At 41.0% G+C, this 15,888-nt stretch overlaps 3 protein-coding genes across 4 annotated transcripts in view; 1 reads left to right on the forward strand and 2 right to left on the reverse strand.

The window, feature by feature from the left end:
• Positions 1–15,888, reverse strand: part of cratb (carnitine O-acetyltransferase b) — an 81,539-nt gene that overhangs the window by 59,489 nt on the left and 6,162 nt on the right. The window lies entirely within an intron of this gene.
• Positions 1–15,888, reverse strand: part of exosc7 (exosome component 7) — a 188,571-nt gene that overhangs the window by 2,383 nt on the left and 170,300 nt on the right. The window contains exons 2-4 of the mRNA XM_072370240.1: positions 910–982; positions 727–828; positions 530–624 (exon numbers count right to left, since the gene is read on the reverse strand). Coding sequence (XP_072226341.1) covers positions 530–624; positions 727–828; positions 910–966 — 254 coding nt within the window. The 5' untranslated portion in view covers positions 967–982. The remainder of the gene's footprint in view (positions 1–529; positions 625–726; positions 829–909; positions 983–15,888) is intronic.
• LOC140274859 (palmitoyltransferase ZDHHC3-like) overlaps positions 2,494–15,888 on the forward strand; it is a 350,244-nt gene continuing 336,849 nt past the window's right edge. The window contains exons 1-7 of one of the 2 annotated variants that reach the window (XR_011908373.1): positions 2,494–2,835; positions 8,208–8,539; positions 9,194–9,318; positions 9,946–10,042; positions 10,233–10,314; positions 10,943–11,073; positions 12,878–13,774. Coding sequence is in view for 1 of the 2 variants with exons in the window: in XM_072370239.1 (XP_072226340.1) it covers positions 8,237–8,539; positions 9,194–9,318; positions 9,946–10,042; positions 10,233–10,314; positions 10,943–11,073; positions 12,878–13,036 (897 nt within the window). In the remaining variant the exon portion in view is untranslated. Of the gene's footprint in view, positions 2,836–8,207; positions 8,540–9,193; positions 9,319–9,945; positions 10,043–10,232; positions 10,315–10,942; positions 11,074–12,877; positions 15,520–15,888 lie in introns of those variants that run through there. The other variant, XM_072370239.1, reaches the window with a different exon arrangement.

Consider the following 15,888-nt stretch of genomic DNA (forward strand, 5'->3'; position numbering starts at 1 on the left):
GTGCTTAATTTATCATAAAAATGGGATGGTAATAGTGCTGGGTGATAAACCAATAAACCAATGTACATTTTCTGAGGAATATTTTCAAAATTAGGAATTTGGACATAATTTGAAAGTATTTTTTCCCTTTAAAACAATCGCATTTCTTTCTGCAAAGGAAACATATTAATTAATTGAGGGAAAACATGAAAAAACAGTAATTGGTTTTAATAACTTCCCTTGGAGGGAAACAAACAAAAAGATTTTGGAGGGGTAAAAAGAACGGATTTTATTTTCAGGCCTATTTTCATTGTCCAGCCTTACACTGTGATTAGGGCCTGTAGGCTTTAAGTTAAGTCAAGTAAACAGCTGTAATTATCACCTAAAATATGTTTTCCGGTGGTGAATCATACCTGAGGTGTTCTCACAGGATAATAAGGTGTTATCAAAGCGCTCAACTGTAAGAAAGTATAACTAAAGTCCTAGTTTGTGAGAACAGCTTTAAACAACTACGTCTTACTGTTGACATGACAGTACACGATACACCTACCAGTCAACAAAGAACTCCAGGTAACCTTCATTAGGCACCACCGGCCTTGGTTTTCCTATCTCAGCCTTAATCCCAACAAGAACCGCTGTGTGCCCCTGAGAGAGAAGACAGAAAACAACAGAAACCAAGGATGAGACTAAATGGAGCATCTTCGTATCTAAGCAACACGTAGTCGAAACTCTGAGGATTTCCATTACCAGTGAGACTTTAGCCGACCCGTCTGTGTTGGACACCACATCAGTCTCTATTTCCATGTGTCTGTAGTCCTCACAGCCTCTTCCGTCCACCCGTAAATCATCCTGATGAAGAGGAGAGGAGCCGTGTCAACAGAGGCAGCCGCTGTCAACGCAGCTACAGCCAGGTACGAGGTCAAAACTTACCCTTATGCCGTGTAGGATGTACACCTTTTCAGCCTCGCTAACTTGCACCGTTGCCATGTTGAACTCAAGCTGCCTATGTATTTGGTTCTTCTTCTACGCTTTTTTGTTGCAACGTCTTCTTCTCTGTTTTGAATGCGGGCAGCAACCAGCGTTACGGAGCATTACCGCCGCCCATCGTGTAGCTTTTCTAGCGCAGGGTCCCGTTAACCCCTGACAGATACGGCATCATAGAACCACCGCAGCTGGAGGATGTTAATTCGGCATTTTCATTGAATAGCAAACAAACAGTGCACAGATATGACACAAAGTGATTTGATTTAATAACCAAGAAGCCTGGCTTTGTAAAACATGCCTCCCTTTTAATATAATTATTTAGTTTTATGAATAAAAATTTTTTTTGGAAAGCTTGAATTCTTTGAGTTCTGTGGCGAGATGCATTATCATCCTGTAAAATGACCTCAGCATCACCGATTCACCATTCTTTTGACTGATGTCCCATCCAAAAGTTCAGCGTCCACCTGTTCATTTGCTGTAATGACTGCTATCTCCTCCTTTACCTGACATCAGCCCCATATCATCAATGATTGTGGAAATGTGCTCTTGCTGTTGCTTTTCTTCAGTCAGTTATCTTTATCTGTTTCATTGGACCAAACTAAAGTTCCAGCATCATCTCCTTGTGCAAAGCAGATTGGTGATTCATCTCTGAATATCACTTTAATCCAATCAGCCACAGCAGAATTTTCCCCTCCGATGTGGGCTGAATTTGAACTGTAGAGGTTTTATGGCAAGTACCACGATTTGATTGGTCATTAGCAGCATGAGGACCGTGGAAAAGTTTCCTTTTTTATTGAATAATTTCAGCGAAACACCACTTCACAAGTGAACATATTGGTTTGAAAGACAAACAGGAAGACACTGCTCATCAAAGCATGTCAATCAAATAATCCTAGCAACATACAAAGATTTAACAGCAAAAGAAAGAAACAAAAACAGGACAAATAGTAAGTGCTTTAAGTGATTAAATCTCTGGGACTTAGTTCATATATATTTCTAAGATTTCTAAAAGCTTTAGGCACTGAATGCTTCCAAATTCTTAACAGACTTTGACAAATTGGTTTAATCTTGAACAACCTCTGCTTGTAATCTTCCTTTGCAAGAAAAATGATCAAGTTGAACTATTTCTTAATGTAACACAGGGATGATTATTTGTGGGTGGAAAGCTTTCACTCATGAACTTTGTCCCAAAATGGGGATTCAGTTCCTGAATGTAAGTATATTTATGACAAAATTAACTTTAAAATAAACTTATTTCAGTTTGGGTAACAATTTGTCATTTCCTTGACAAATATCTGTTTTCTGCTTTGATGATGTCCAACCTTGCAAAAATCCTTTTTTTTTTTTGGTGACAGGATGAGAAAAATATTTTTCGTTATTTAGTAATCTTAAAATATGATTGTTGCATTCATCCGCACACATAGTAGAACATCTAGGTGTTATTGTAGAGTACTGTAGCAGGACCGAGTGAAGGTGTACCTGCCAGTCTGAGCACAGGGTACAGACGTCCCTAACAGGCCGAAGGGGGCATTTGACTTCCTGGTTGGACGAACCAGTTTTGTTGTCTTCCTTCCCGGAGTGCTCTTTGGATGTGACCGAGGAGGAAGCACCGAGACAGTGGCCTGCTTTAAGGCAACCGGTTTTAGTTAGCTCACGAATTAACAAATTACCGCCTCGTCGTAACGGGGGCAGCGGGAGTCGCGGAGCCGTTGCGAAGCAGCTATCCGGACATCAGTGACGTTAGCTGGGAATGAGCTAACGAGCACAGCGGCGGCAGCGGGGCGGACCGTTTATCTAATTTAGGTGTGTTTCACTTCCTCAGAGGCTTGAAACGTGGACTCTTCAAGGAACTTCAAGTCCGGAGTGTGAGAGGTGGGTTGTTTAGCCAGCAGAAGTTTTACCCTGGTAATACCACGTACATTTAAAAATTGAATCAGTGTCCAGCTTTCAACCCCCTGGAAAGACATCCTGCGCTGCTCCAGCTGCCAGGGTTAACTTCCTGCCGCGGTTTGTGGCGTTGATCATCTCTGGAAGTCCATTAATTGTTGCCACACAATGCAGTGTTAACTATGTAGGCTCTTTTTGCCTTCTTAAAATCAGTTTAGCTGAAAACCATATTCACTGAGACTCACTGGGAGTCAGTGCCCTGGTCAATGGGAACACACACACAATCACACACAAGGTAATCTCCTCATTATCATCTATAAAATACCTTAACATGTTTCCATTTTTTTCTCTTTCGCTAACAAATCAAATGAAATGTTGGACTGTTGGCTGGACAGGGCAAGAGATTTTAAGGCCATGGGAATTTGTAAATATCCTTCTATAAAGATAGTATCACCATAAGCTGCTGCACCTAATTCATTTGTTGCCAAGCATAAAGCATCTATATTATTCAGACACAGTCACAGAGTTGGATCATTTTTACAGTAGAAAGTGTTTTAGTCCATATCTTGGGGACTATTAATACCTAGTCTTTTGTTATTTTGCTAATCTTCTAGTTTCACTGAATCTGGTGGGTTTCATAGAAGAGCCGTAAATACCTCCTTATATGTCCCTCATTTTTTTATATTTAGTCTCCAAGCAGCCAGACTTTCTTGTAGCATTTTAAAGTGGTCTTGAGCAGTAGTTCTCCTGGTTTTCTGAAGGTTTTTCCAAAGTTTTTTCTTTGGAAATTAGCTGCTTTTTCACTAATTTTCAGTCCACTTCACGTTTTTCTCTTTGTTAAGCCACTTAACACTGACCTATGAATCGATTAAGGAAAATACACCTAACTCAAGGGATGAGTCTGTGTTTTATCAACACATAACATACAACTCAGTAAAGAACCAGTTTGAAATAGTATCTTTAGGCACTTTGTTACTGACAGTCTGTCACAAAGACGCATCATTTGTTCCAATTTCTTTAGTCGCATCTATGAAAAACAGTTTGACAGACATAAAATTGAACTTTTACAACAACAAAGTGATTCTTAAAAAGCTATTAGCTGAAAACTTGTGCAGTCTGCCCTTAAAATATTTGAGGAAACTAGACAAGTGGAGGACAAAAGAAGAAGTGTCAGGCCTAAAGAAACGATCTACAGCAGATGAACAGGATCTGAAAGTGATGTCCTTAAGAAAGTCAGCAAAAACCTGACACAGGACCTGAGAGATGCATCTGGACCTTCAGTGGATCCATCTTCTGTTGGCCAAATCCTCATCAGAAATGGGAGGGTGGCTGTCAAGTAGCCATTCTTAAGGAAGGGAAACCGGGAGAGAAGGCTGAGTTATGCCAATCACTCAAGAAGTGGACTGAAAATCAGTGGCAACAGGTCTTATGGAGGGATGAATCCTCCCCCGAGCCCGGACATTTGGATAGATAGATGAATCAAAGAGAGAAATATTCATGTAGTGACTGATACGTTCAAGTTTTAACTCACAAACGTTTGTTTTTGTGTTGCTGGATGAAGTTAAAGTGAAACCACGTCAAAGCGTTAACTAGCTGTTCGTTCCTCAGAGGGTCATCTCTATCTGCCGGCCCACATTAGCTGCCATCATCACACAGTGCTGTCACTAAGCTATCCAGCAACGGGGTGTCAAACATACCCATAAATTATTGATTGAATGTCTAAATGCACTGCTCGCATTTTTAGTGAGCTCAGTGCTTCAGTATAAATCTGGTATTCTCACGGGCTGCAGCAGTAACTCCTCTAACTGTGGTGTCTTTGCTTTTGCGTGACAACTGTGACGACTTTCTGTTGCTTTGGCTGAAACGGCAGGCATTCAGTGGGTGAACGCTGAGGGCTCTTTCTCCTGTCTGACACAGAGGAGAGCACTGATGTGTCGAAGAGTTGTTAATAAACTCTGTGCTGTCAGTTCCACTGCAGCTCTTTCACAGCTTTTTGTTGTCTCTTACGACCTCCTGCCCTTTCAGCCGAGGACTGAATTTAGCTTTTGTTTCAGTTGGAGTGAATCGTTTATAATGACATCACCAGCCTTTATAAAGCACTTAACCACACGGTAACAAGTTTTACTTGAAATGTGCTTCAAAGGCAAACAGGCACATGTAGCTTGACTGATGAAACTAAACTTGTTAAACAAGCTTTTGTAACACAATCTTTAAATTGGTGAGTAAACTAAAATCTTCTTGATGCTTCTTTTGTCAATTACAGAACAAGCACAGGCTGCTCACTTTATGCAAACCTTTTTAGATGAATCTAAATGAGCAGATCGAGATTATGATGATGGGTAATCGATGCCTGTAGTGATTAGCATCTTCAGTTCAGTTTTATTTATAGAAAACACAACACATGTCATCTCAAAGATACAGTCCAGTTCAAGCCCATTTGAACCCAAATCCAAATTATTTGTATTATATAATCAACTGAATTTTTAAGTAGAAAACAACTAAATCTCAATCACAAATATGAGCCCAAAGAGCAGCAGCACAGAGTCAAAAATGCAAAAGATAAAATGAAAACTATCCAAATCCGCATGAAAATAAAATATTCAATATTTTTATTTTACTTTAAGCTGCATTATGCTGGTATTTTTCCTCCCACTTGTGGCTGTTAACATGCGCTCATGGAGGCACATGTCATGGTTAAGATCGCTATGAAAAGGAAACTAAATGAATGTTAATAATAATGATATTAATTATACCCCCCCCCACGTTGAAATTCTAACACGAAGTCATGCATTCCTTACTTGAAGCTACTAAAAGTAAATTAATATCCATGAACTGCTGTTATATTTGTAATTTTATAAAATGGAAGAACCAGTTTGATGTAGTGTAGCAGCTGAAATGATTTCTATCTGTAAAATCCCCACCTGGACGCCATGATTATACCTGTTACATTAACACATGAGCGGATGTAAGGGGAAAGGTAAAGAGAAAAGTCAGATTGCACTCAGGTACTACAGTATCTCAGTCTTTCTGTCCATTGGAGCTGAGGCAGATGCTACAGTGATCCCCCGATGAAAGATGATACATCAGATCTTCAACAGGACCTCTTGCTGCGCCCGACTCCTGCTGTGAGATGACAGGCATCGATAAAAGGGTCAAAAGGCTACGCAGAAGGGTTCGTGGTGGTCATACTGGGGTTTAAAGGATGCTCTTAAGCTAGGAGGTTAATTTCTGTCACGAGATCCGCTCTGTCTCACAGTCCTAAATCCACTTCGTGCTCATATTGTAGGCGTTTCCATGTTTTTCTTCCATCATGTGAAAGCAAAAAGACGGTCCAATTCAAACAGCATCTTCAGCGTTCTGTTTGACTCAGGTCCCTTATGAAACATCTGGTCTCGTCTTTATCAGATCACAGAGACTCGCACGCTGTTACTTTGAGCCATATGATAACACCAGCATGCTCACAGCAGCCAAGCTGGCGTCGTAATGTTCAGCAGATTTTATGTTTCCACTTTCCAGGCTGATTAACTGATCCTGTGCTGTGCATCGTGGTGGTGATCAGTGCTGAATTAGAGGCATTGTTTTGTTTTAACTTATGACTTATCCTCAGCGTGTCTGCAATGTTGACCAGTAGGAACCTTTTCCACCCTCAGTACTTTGAAATGAAACACTGTGAGGACATTTCTGTCATGTCCATTACATTTTAGTTGACAATTAACTGTCATAAAAATCGTCTTAAAACAAATTGTTTCGAAATCGGTGCATCCAAATCCATGACTTTAATGGCACTGGATACTCATGAGATCGGTATATTTATATCGTAGTGCTGTTAAACCTCAGCAGAAAGAGGTGTAAAGGGTTATAGATGACGTTGAAATACAGATGGAAACGGGAGATATTTGGTTTGATGAAGGTGAATGGAAACATTTTTGGTGAACATGAAAAGCATTTGCATTCAGATCAAACCATTTTGATGATATTAGCATCTCTGTGGGGTTTTTCCCCCCAGTGATATTTTTTGAGCCTTTTTTCGTGGAGATGCAACTTGTTTGCACTGTGTAGCCATTTCAGATTCTGTCATGAGATCCAGTTAAAAACTAATGAATAGCCACAGGAACCAGACCAATATCAGGTTTATTATTAGTATTATTGTTGTTATTATTCCATATGGCTTGCCTTCTTCTCAGCTCGGACAAGAGAAGACAAAAAGGTCTGCAGAACATGTAGGATTTAGCTTTGCAGACAAGCGTTTCATGACAGTTAATCTCATAGTAGCTGTTTTGTTTTACTCTAAATATGTGTCATATTCTGCCACAGTTGCTTTAAAGCCACTGATAAAGGAACTTATATTAAAGAGCCTAAAAGGGTTGACCTTAACCCTCTGGTTGAGTTTGAGTCCAGCTGAATGTGGTGCTGTGTGGGTCTGCTGAATGATCTGGATCTGTTGACAGTGAGATGATTTAATGAAATCCAGGGATGACTTTGACTGATTTTGGAATGGTGTATCGATTTAAAAATGGTTAGACTCTTTCCTGATAGCTAGGATAATTCGTGATTAATATGAACAGAAAAACAAGAAAAGACAATCGGTCAGTTAAGCTTAATAAATGCATTTAATTGTCAGGGATGGCCAAACAGTTTGATTCCTCTCACTTTAGGATGAGTTTTTAGGGATGAGAGGGGCGCAGAGGCCCAGTTAGGTTTTACTCCCATCTGTGTTATCTGTGCGTAATCCTGACACCTATTTCTGGTTTCCTGACATTTTGAACCATTTGAAATCCCATCATCTCTTTGTCTACCCACACTTGGAAGATTGCTTATTCATGAGCCTGGTTTCCAGACAGACTCCTCAGCTCGGAGCGGTTCAGGACAATTGCGTGGGCTGTTTTTTCAAAGCCTAGTTTAGTTGAACTTTTAAGGCCAAATGCAGAATTGTAGTTTCCAACAGCTGGAGCCTCCTCTCGATGCTGTGGGAGGAATCTTGATGGTTTGGTCTCACGGGATCAGACCAGACAGAGTTTGCTCTTCCTCCTGAGTATTTACCTGAACCTTGCTTGCTGATTCACTCAGTCTTATTAGCTCCTGTATTTCTTCATATTCCTTGCGGGCCTTGTGGTTGCTCCTGTTAATCTGTTTACTTGTTATTGTTGTGGGACAAAGCTTTCTTACACTGTGTTACAATATGGACAGAAAACGAATCAACCAGCAGATGAATTAACTGCAAACAGCTAAAGTGGTGCAGTCCATCTTAGCCACATTCTTTCCTCAGATCCGTTGCCTAATTCTCTGTCTGCTTTCCTCTTCCATTTTCCTCCCATCGCTCTGCCCTCCCCCCTCCCCTTCCATCTGTCTGCTCGCAGTATGCGGCTGGAGCCACAGGCGCTGTAGGATGAAGAGCCCGCCGAACCGCACCAGGGACATTGAGCGGCAAGCTGGCTACCTGAAGCCCGAGCACTGCGCCCCTCCCCCGCCCTACAGCGGCTCCAACACCATGTGGTTCATCCGCGACAGCTGCGGCATCGTTTGCGGGATCATCACCTGGTTCCTGGTCTTCTACGCCCAGTTTGTGGTGGTGTTCGTCATGCTGCTGCCGGCCAAGAACGTAGCCTACAGCTTCTTCAACGGGGTGCTCTTCAACGGCCTCGCCTTCCTTGCCCTCGCCTCTCACGCCAAGGCGATGTGCACAGACCCGGTCAGTCACATTTAGTTCATCTTTGTTCCAACAGTCTGGTCTTATAGATGTAAAATAGTGTCTTTGCACCTGCCGGAAGGCCTCAGACTCTGAGAGGAAACAGCAGTTGTGGAAAGTGACTTTAATGTTGGATTTAAAGGAACAGTTTTCCCTCAAATCAAATATGCTTCTCTGGCCTGATGGCCGTTTACCCCTGAATATTTTGTTTTGATATGGATAGTTTCAGATATGCCACAGAATGGAGTTGTCAACAATATAAAGAAACTAGCCGGCGTTTGGCTTGTGGTGTTCAGAGCACCAAGAAAATACTTTTGACTCACATTAATCTTTTTATCGTGCCACAAAGTCACAAGCATTAGCCTCATTTCACAGATAGATAGATGCATGCTTCAGTCCGCACGGTGATAGCTGAAGTCCGTTTAAATAGTTTCAAGATTAAAAATGATGTATTATGGATAGATCTTTTTTTTTCTGTGCTTGAGAGCATAAAAACAAAAACTGTACAAGGTTATCCAGCCCATTTCTTATTATCGTCGCCTAACGTCAACTTCAGATGATGCTGCATTAGCTGTACCTCAAAGTGAGAAGTTGAAACTCTTTTGTTCGCACAGACACTAAAGATATGGCTCTTGTTATTTCTCATTTTTCTTCAAGGGAGCAGTGCCTAAAGGGAACGCAACCAAAGAATTCATTGAAAGCCTGCAGCTCAAACCGGGACAGGTGGTGTACAAATGTCCCAAGTGCTGCAGCATCAAGCCCGACAGAGCTCACCACTGCAGGTACAGTAGGACACGGCACTGCAGACTGATGTGGAGCTCCCGTGTGGAACTTCTCCGTTTGTCTCTGCACCGACTCTCCTGACTCTCCTGTGCTGCAGATCCCTGCAGACTCTGCTGCACCTTGATAAAAGGGATTCCCTCTGTGGCCGCTCAGTAGCTTCTCTGGGATCTCCAGGCATGAAAAGTGCAAAAACACCTCAGAGTAATTGAATTGTAAAGCCAGTGAGTCACTCTGTCTCAGAGCTAAGAGTGGCTTTCAGTTTGAGTGAAATTAATCTTGTTTTATTGATAGTTTGAGTCATTCTTGGGGTTTGTTGACATGATGGACTGCAGTGACACACTTCTCTCTAATCACTGTGGAATTCCTTCTGAAAGATCGTAAACAAATCACAGAGGCATTGAGTATGACTTTCTGCTTTGTCATAAGATAAATGAAGAGTTGTCAGCTGGCTGTGGCTCTGTAAACACCCCCGCAGCCACTTACATTATCTCACAACTGTCAGGGTCAGCATTTGAGTTAATTACACGACTTAGGTTGGATTGACAGGGTTTATGTGCGAGTCATTGACATCATGTGGGCAGAACTACCTCACAGTTTGTTATCTTTATGCATCTGTCTCCCCACAGTGTGTGTAAGCGCTGCATTAAAAAGATGGACCACCACTGTCCCTGGGTGAACAACTGTGTCGGAGAGAACAACCAGAAATACTTTGTGCTCTTCACGGTGAGTCCTGAAGTGTCAACGAGGACCAGAATCACTTCTTCTGTCAACATTTAACAGTATCTACTTTATCATGAATAATGAGGCAATGAGCCCTGGATAGCCATAATAATAGAATCATTGTATGTGATGTGTATAACAGTGAGCTGTTTGATGTGTTGTTGTCTTTAAATCTGTGTTTGTGTCCTTTCAGATGTACATTGCACTAATATCCTTCCATGCGTTGATCATGGCAGCCTTCCACTTTATTTTCTGCTTTGAAGAAGACTGGACAAGCAAGTATTATCCTCTGCTATAGTAGTTTAGGAGAGTCCAGAGGTTCCTGATTTCCCTGCATATTGGGAATGTAGATGTTGTATAAAAGATTAATGCAGCCTCTGCCAAAGAGCCCTAGATTCACTGTGTAAAAATCTATGAGAAAATGACCTATTTCTTGATTTATTTCATCAGTAAACATTCTCCTAATGAATTTATGATCTCACTTGGTAGATCCCAGTTAGTACGTTACCTGGACTGTTGTGTACTTTGTCACTATTCTATCAGCCAAACAACATCCGTGTTGCATCAGTTTGTACGCTGTGGCTGCCTGGTGTAGCTCCTTGGATATCTTCCTCCTGGGCATAATTTCTGCTCTGTCTCTCTGTTCCTCATCTGTTCTTGGCAGTTCTTCTTCTGGTTCATACAGTTATCCTCCCAGAAAAAGGCACGTTGTCGTAATCACTCACTTTTACTGTGCCGTAGTTGTTGTTTTGGGATAAGAACTGAGAGTCACAGCTGATTTATGTGATAAACCAGGTCTGGATTGCTCATTTGAGAGAATCACCCATTAGATCAGTGAGTTGTGGGAGACTTTAGGGTGAAACTGACTTGTTTTTAATGTGGGAAATCTTTCTCTCCCCGCAGAGTGCAGCAGCTTCTCTCCTCCAGCAACAGTCATCCTCATCATCCTTCTCTGCTTCGAGGGCCTCCTCTTTCTGATCTTCACTGCAGTCATGTTTGGGACTCAGGTCCACTCCATCTGTACTGATGAAACGGTGAGTGACACCACCATCACTCCTCTGGGTGGAAATTTCAGTTGCAGCGGTGTAGCTGGTCACATGTGAGCTTTGCTTGATCTGTAAAATGCACTTTCCAAAATCACTCTCCAAATTGGCTCTTCAGTTGAAAAATTCACCCCTTCCAATTCTAGGAAGGTAAATCGAGAGCTTTTCTGGAGTAAATGTTTGATCTTGGTCTCTTTTAAAAGTTAATGCTCAGTTACAGAGACAGAGTAGCAGATGTTTTAACAGAAAATATTTAATTTGTCTATCCATGAGTTGAGATGTCAATCAAAAGCTAATGGCGTTGGCTTCATTCTGAAATCAATTTATCAATAATGTTTACATGCACACCAGACGTATAAGTGAGGGATGAGCTGCCAGCTGCATGATTATGTGACATTGATCTGTGATTTATTTGACCCTAAAGTGTATTGAACTAGACTCTAGGGACCTTTGTCAATAAAACTAGGACCTTTTTATTGGTAAAATATCAACCAGTGCATAACCAGGAGGCTTTATAGATGAGCTCCCTCCCTTTTGGGATGTTTGGTTAATTTCTGGAGTTGATTGTACCCGCTGAAGTCCCTGTATACCAAAATGCTTTGCACTGATTGAAAGGAAAGAGTCTCAGCTGTCCAACGGTGCGTCACGTGTTCATCTCCAGAGATGCAGCGCTCGTTTATGGGGGTGCGACGGCGGTCTGTCGGTCTTTTAAAGGGATAAATAAAACGGTTACTTTAACAAACATTTGAAGATAACCAAATTGGATCAATACTCCATTTGGCAAGCACTTTTTTTTTTTTTGTCTAAAGCTCATTACAGTGAGTGCATTCAGTCTCCACGGTAACAAGAACGTTAACTGTCTGAACTTTGCAGGATGGCTCCCAAAGGAGGTGACATTAGTGGGCATCCTTAAAAAATGAGGAAAGGACATGAACGTTGGTCCGTATAGTGCCATTTAAATGTAATTGTTAAAAAGAAAAAACATCAACTCTGTCGTGCTGTGGTGACCTGAGACCGCATGTAGAAGTGTCCTTGGGCAAAATACTGAACTTATTTTGTGACATGTTTAAACAGTAGTTTCTATGTGTGTCTTAATGTTGAATTCACTTTTTGTTGTTTTGTTTTGCATCTCAGACCATAAATGAAACGGTGACTGGTTCTTTTCTGGGGTCACATAGACATTTGATGCACATTTCCTGTCATTGAAAGTACTTAAAAAAAATACAAAAGAAAAAAAATGACTTGCAGCAAAGTAATAAAAGTTCGAGGTCAGGAGCACCAGAGTCGAGTTTGCTAGAAAATAATCTGCAGTGGAGGCTTCTTCGATTTGTTTGGAGTAGTTCTGACTTCCTAAAATGAAATGGAAACGATGAAGAGCAACGCCTCTGCAGTCACGCTGTGGTTTACCAAATCAGCATGCGGATGAAAGCGGAGCAGGTAATCCATTTACAGCCCTCAGCAGGGTAGAGTTCAGTACATTTTCTGCACAAAACCACCCACATGGATGACTCACCGTGTCATGATATTCACTACAAAGATAATCGAGTTCAGTCGGGTTCAGTCTAACGGGGCCTGCAGTAATCATGCGGGAGCGTATGTCTGCGAGTGTTACCTGACGTCAGGAAATACTAAGAGTGACTCATAAGACCTGTGAGAGGAGAACAAAAACAAAATGCTAAACATTTTTCTTTTTTATGTTGGCACAATGAATTATTCCTTGTTTGCAGCTGATGCAGATGTTCAGTATCAGCTTTGAATGCGACTCAACACATCTGTCATACTTTCACCCCCACAGGGTATCGAGCAGCTAAAGAAGGAGGAGAGAAGATGGGCCAAAAAGTCTAAATGGATGAATATGAAGGTGGTGTTCGGCCACCCGTTCTCTATAGCCTGGCTCAACCCGTTTGCAACACCCGACCACGGCAAGGCAGATGTGTACCAGTACATAGTGTGAGAGCTCAGCTGCTGTGGACTGATCAGTGCTGACCTGGACACGAACTCTGCATTTTCTTTCCTTTATGAATTATGGATACTTCAGGGTGTTCTGTTGTCAGCTTTTATGTTTTCTGGTTTTTTAAAAAATCTTTATTGTTTTCTCTCTTGGTGCTGACTGACATCAACAATGTGTTGCTGAACGAGGAAAAAACATCCCGAGTGAAGCCGCAACAAATTTCGAAACACGTCAGAGTCGACAAAAATCACAGCAGCAGACTGAACTCGGCGCTCGCTGGAGCTAAAATCCCTGCAGTACGTCTGATCATTTCCTTCTTTCTAAGACTAAATACTGTGAACTGAAGTCCAGAAAGGTTTTTTTTTTGCTCCAAGCAGTGCAGTCCAGGAGACGAACACCTGGATTTGTGTTCCTGTGAACACTGTCACGGGCCCCTCACTTCATCGGCTGTATTAGTGTCTTTTTGCTGAATGTTTTGCCTTAGATCAGTGCATTAGTGAGCAGTGGCATCTAATATTTTTGAAAGATATTGCTATTTATTTGCCTTAATATGACAGTCCAGGTTTTTTTGGATTTGGTTAAAAAACTAAATGTATTTTAAAAGCAAGTTTTATGAATATTTCCAGTAAAGTCCCACCTCATTTAGCATGCCATGAAAAAGGAGAACAAATCACACAAGGAGAGTATGACTGGAGAGCAGCAATGACCACTTTACGTTAGAAACCCTCAAGATTTCACTTTGTGACATGTGACAACAGCATATTTTTGCATCAGAAATGCAACAGAGGAGCAACTTTTGTTAATAAGTTAATAATCAGAACCCCAGATGAAAATTTGTGAATTGTAAATATTAGAGTAGAAAATGTGCCGGTCCTTCTTCTGCATCAATAATTTAAAAACTAAATCAGTGTTTTTTTTTGTTTTGCTTTTTAAAAGAAAACGGTTACAGAAAATCATGGCGTCTTGAATGAGTAATGAAGTTGTTCAGTCATGCAGGTCACAGTTGAAGTGCCAAAGGTCGCTTCATTTAATAACGTAAAACCTGAACCAGCTGCGTGTTCACTCCAGACGACAAAATAAGAAATACCGCATCGGGAGTAACCTAAAGATTTACGAGTGAACCAGAAACGGTGAGGCTGACGTCAGATGTATGAAAATGCACCAAACCTACAGGCATGCGTCACCTCCTGCGAACCCCTCGTTTTTCGCTCGTTTGGCTCACTTGGAACACTTATTATATACATACAATCTGGTTGCTATGCTTGTAGCTCTCAGGTTTTAGTGACTTTAGCAGAAATGTTTACTCCAGTCGTCACAGATGAAGGTGGCGTTGCGGTGGACTACATTTGGAGGTGTTTTTTTACGTCTTCTCGGGACCGTCTGTAACATTAAGCAAGCACCTCTGAGATACTTTATAGCCGTTAAAGACCTTGTAGTGGAGCAGTTGTATTGATTTGCAGACCTTTTCATAATTAAGTGCCCACAAGCATAGAAAGCTACGTTTAGCCTCTAACTGCAGGTATTCTCTGTCCTAATGTTGATCTTTGATATCAGGATGCGACTTACTAAAATTATTGAGGAATATAGCGTTGAAATCAGAAATGGCAATATTCTACTTAGTTTATATAGAACCTTTCAGAAACAAAAAATACAAAAAGCTGTGCAGCTGTAGCATGAATCAGACTGTGGGTGTAAAAGTGTCTTTGTGCTTATGTTTCAGCCAAACCAGCATCTTTTTCACCACATGTTTTGTACTGCTCTGCGATAACCATCACCAGCTCAGACAGAAATGCAGGGAAATAGAGCAATACACGTTACTCTCTGAATGCACTGACCCTAAGAGTCATTGGCTTGCTTTCAGTGGATGGAACTTGCTTGAGGATAATCCAGTTTGTCATCGTAGTTCTACATCTGACAGGAAGGAGAAACAAAAGCCTTACGGGATGAGATATGAAGTCACCATCAGGTCAGTGGTGAATGTTCACCGAGGCCTCGATGACTCGAAGTGCGCCTTTTGACTTGTCAAAGCTGTGAAAGCTTTAGATTTTACCTTCACGGGTGAGAATTTGATGCTTTTAGGAAGTCGGGCCACTTCAGAGTCTAAAAATGCCTTTGCTGTATGTATTTGAAAGCCTTACTGTAGCCCGTTTAAAACATGCTTTTAAAGGTGATTTAAGGAATTATTTGAACATGTGTTTTGCCAAACTGAATGCTTGATGAATGAAGGCTCTGAAGTAACCGTGCTAAGAGTGGAGCACGGCCAAGAATGACGATGGCTTTTAAATATTTTTATAATTGTCACTGTTATGCAGACATATAACAGGTTTACACATGCAGTACACCAGCTTCCTTTTTTGGTTCTTTTTCAAACTGACCAGATACAAATAATATTTAGCAAAGGTATGAATTTGTTTTTTCTTTCTTCTGTTTTTACTGTGTTGTTTGTTTAAAGGGGAAATTAATAAAACTGTATGACCCTGACACAACTTTTGGTCAAGATTCATTGCTTCGCTGAGAAGAGGATGCACATTCAGATAAAACAACCAAAACATGCTTATTTCTTATTGGGGTTATTTTACAGCCCAACTCCAGGAGGTTTACATTATTTTGTCACCATTAAGTCCCTCAAATGTGGAAACACCAAACTAATACTGAATCCTTTTGAATTTAAATATCTGAAGGGCTGTCTTTTAAATAACACACAGGGGTATCCATAAAACCACTTTATTCATTTCCAACACATTTACGTACAAATCTTTGGATTAAACCAATTTAAGAAAGAAAAAACGCTGTATTTGCGGTTATGTTTTGTGCATGTGAAGCTCACTGAGTTGATGTTTATTTATTTATTGATC

The sequence above is a fragment of the Leuresthes tenuis genome, unplaced genomic scaffold (assembly GCF_036924035.1).
Source record: "Leuresthes tenuis unplaced genomic scaffold, fLeuTen1.0.hap1 SCAF_18, whole genome shotgun sequence".
In the NCBI taxonomy this organism is placed as follows: domain Eukaryota; kingdom Metazoa; phylum Chordata; class Actinopteri; order Atheriniformes; family Atherinopsidae; genus Leuresthes; species Leuresthes tenuis.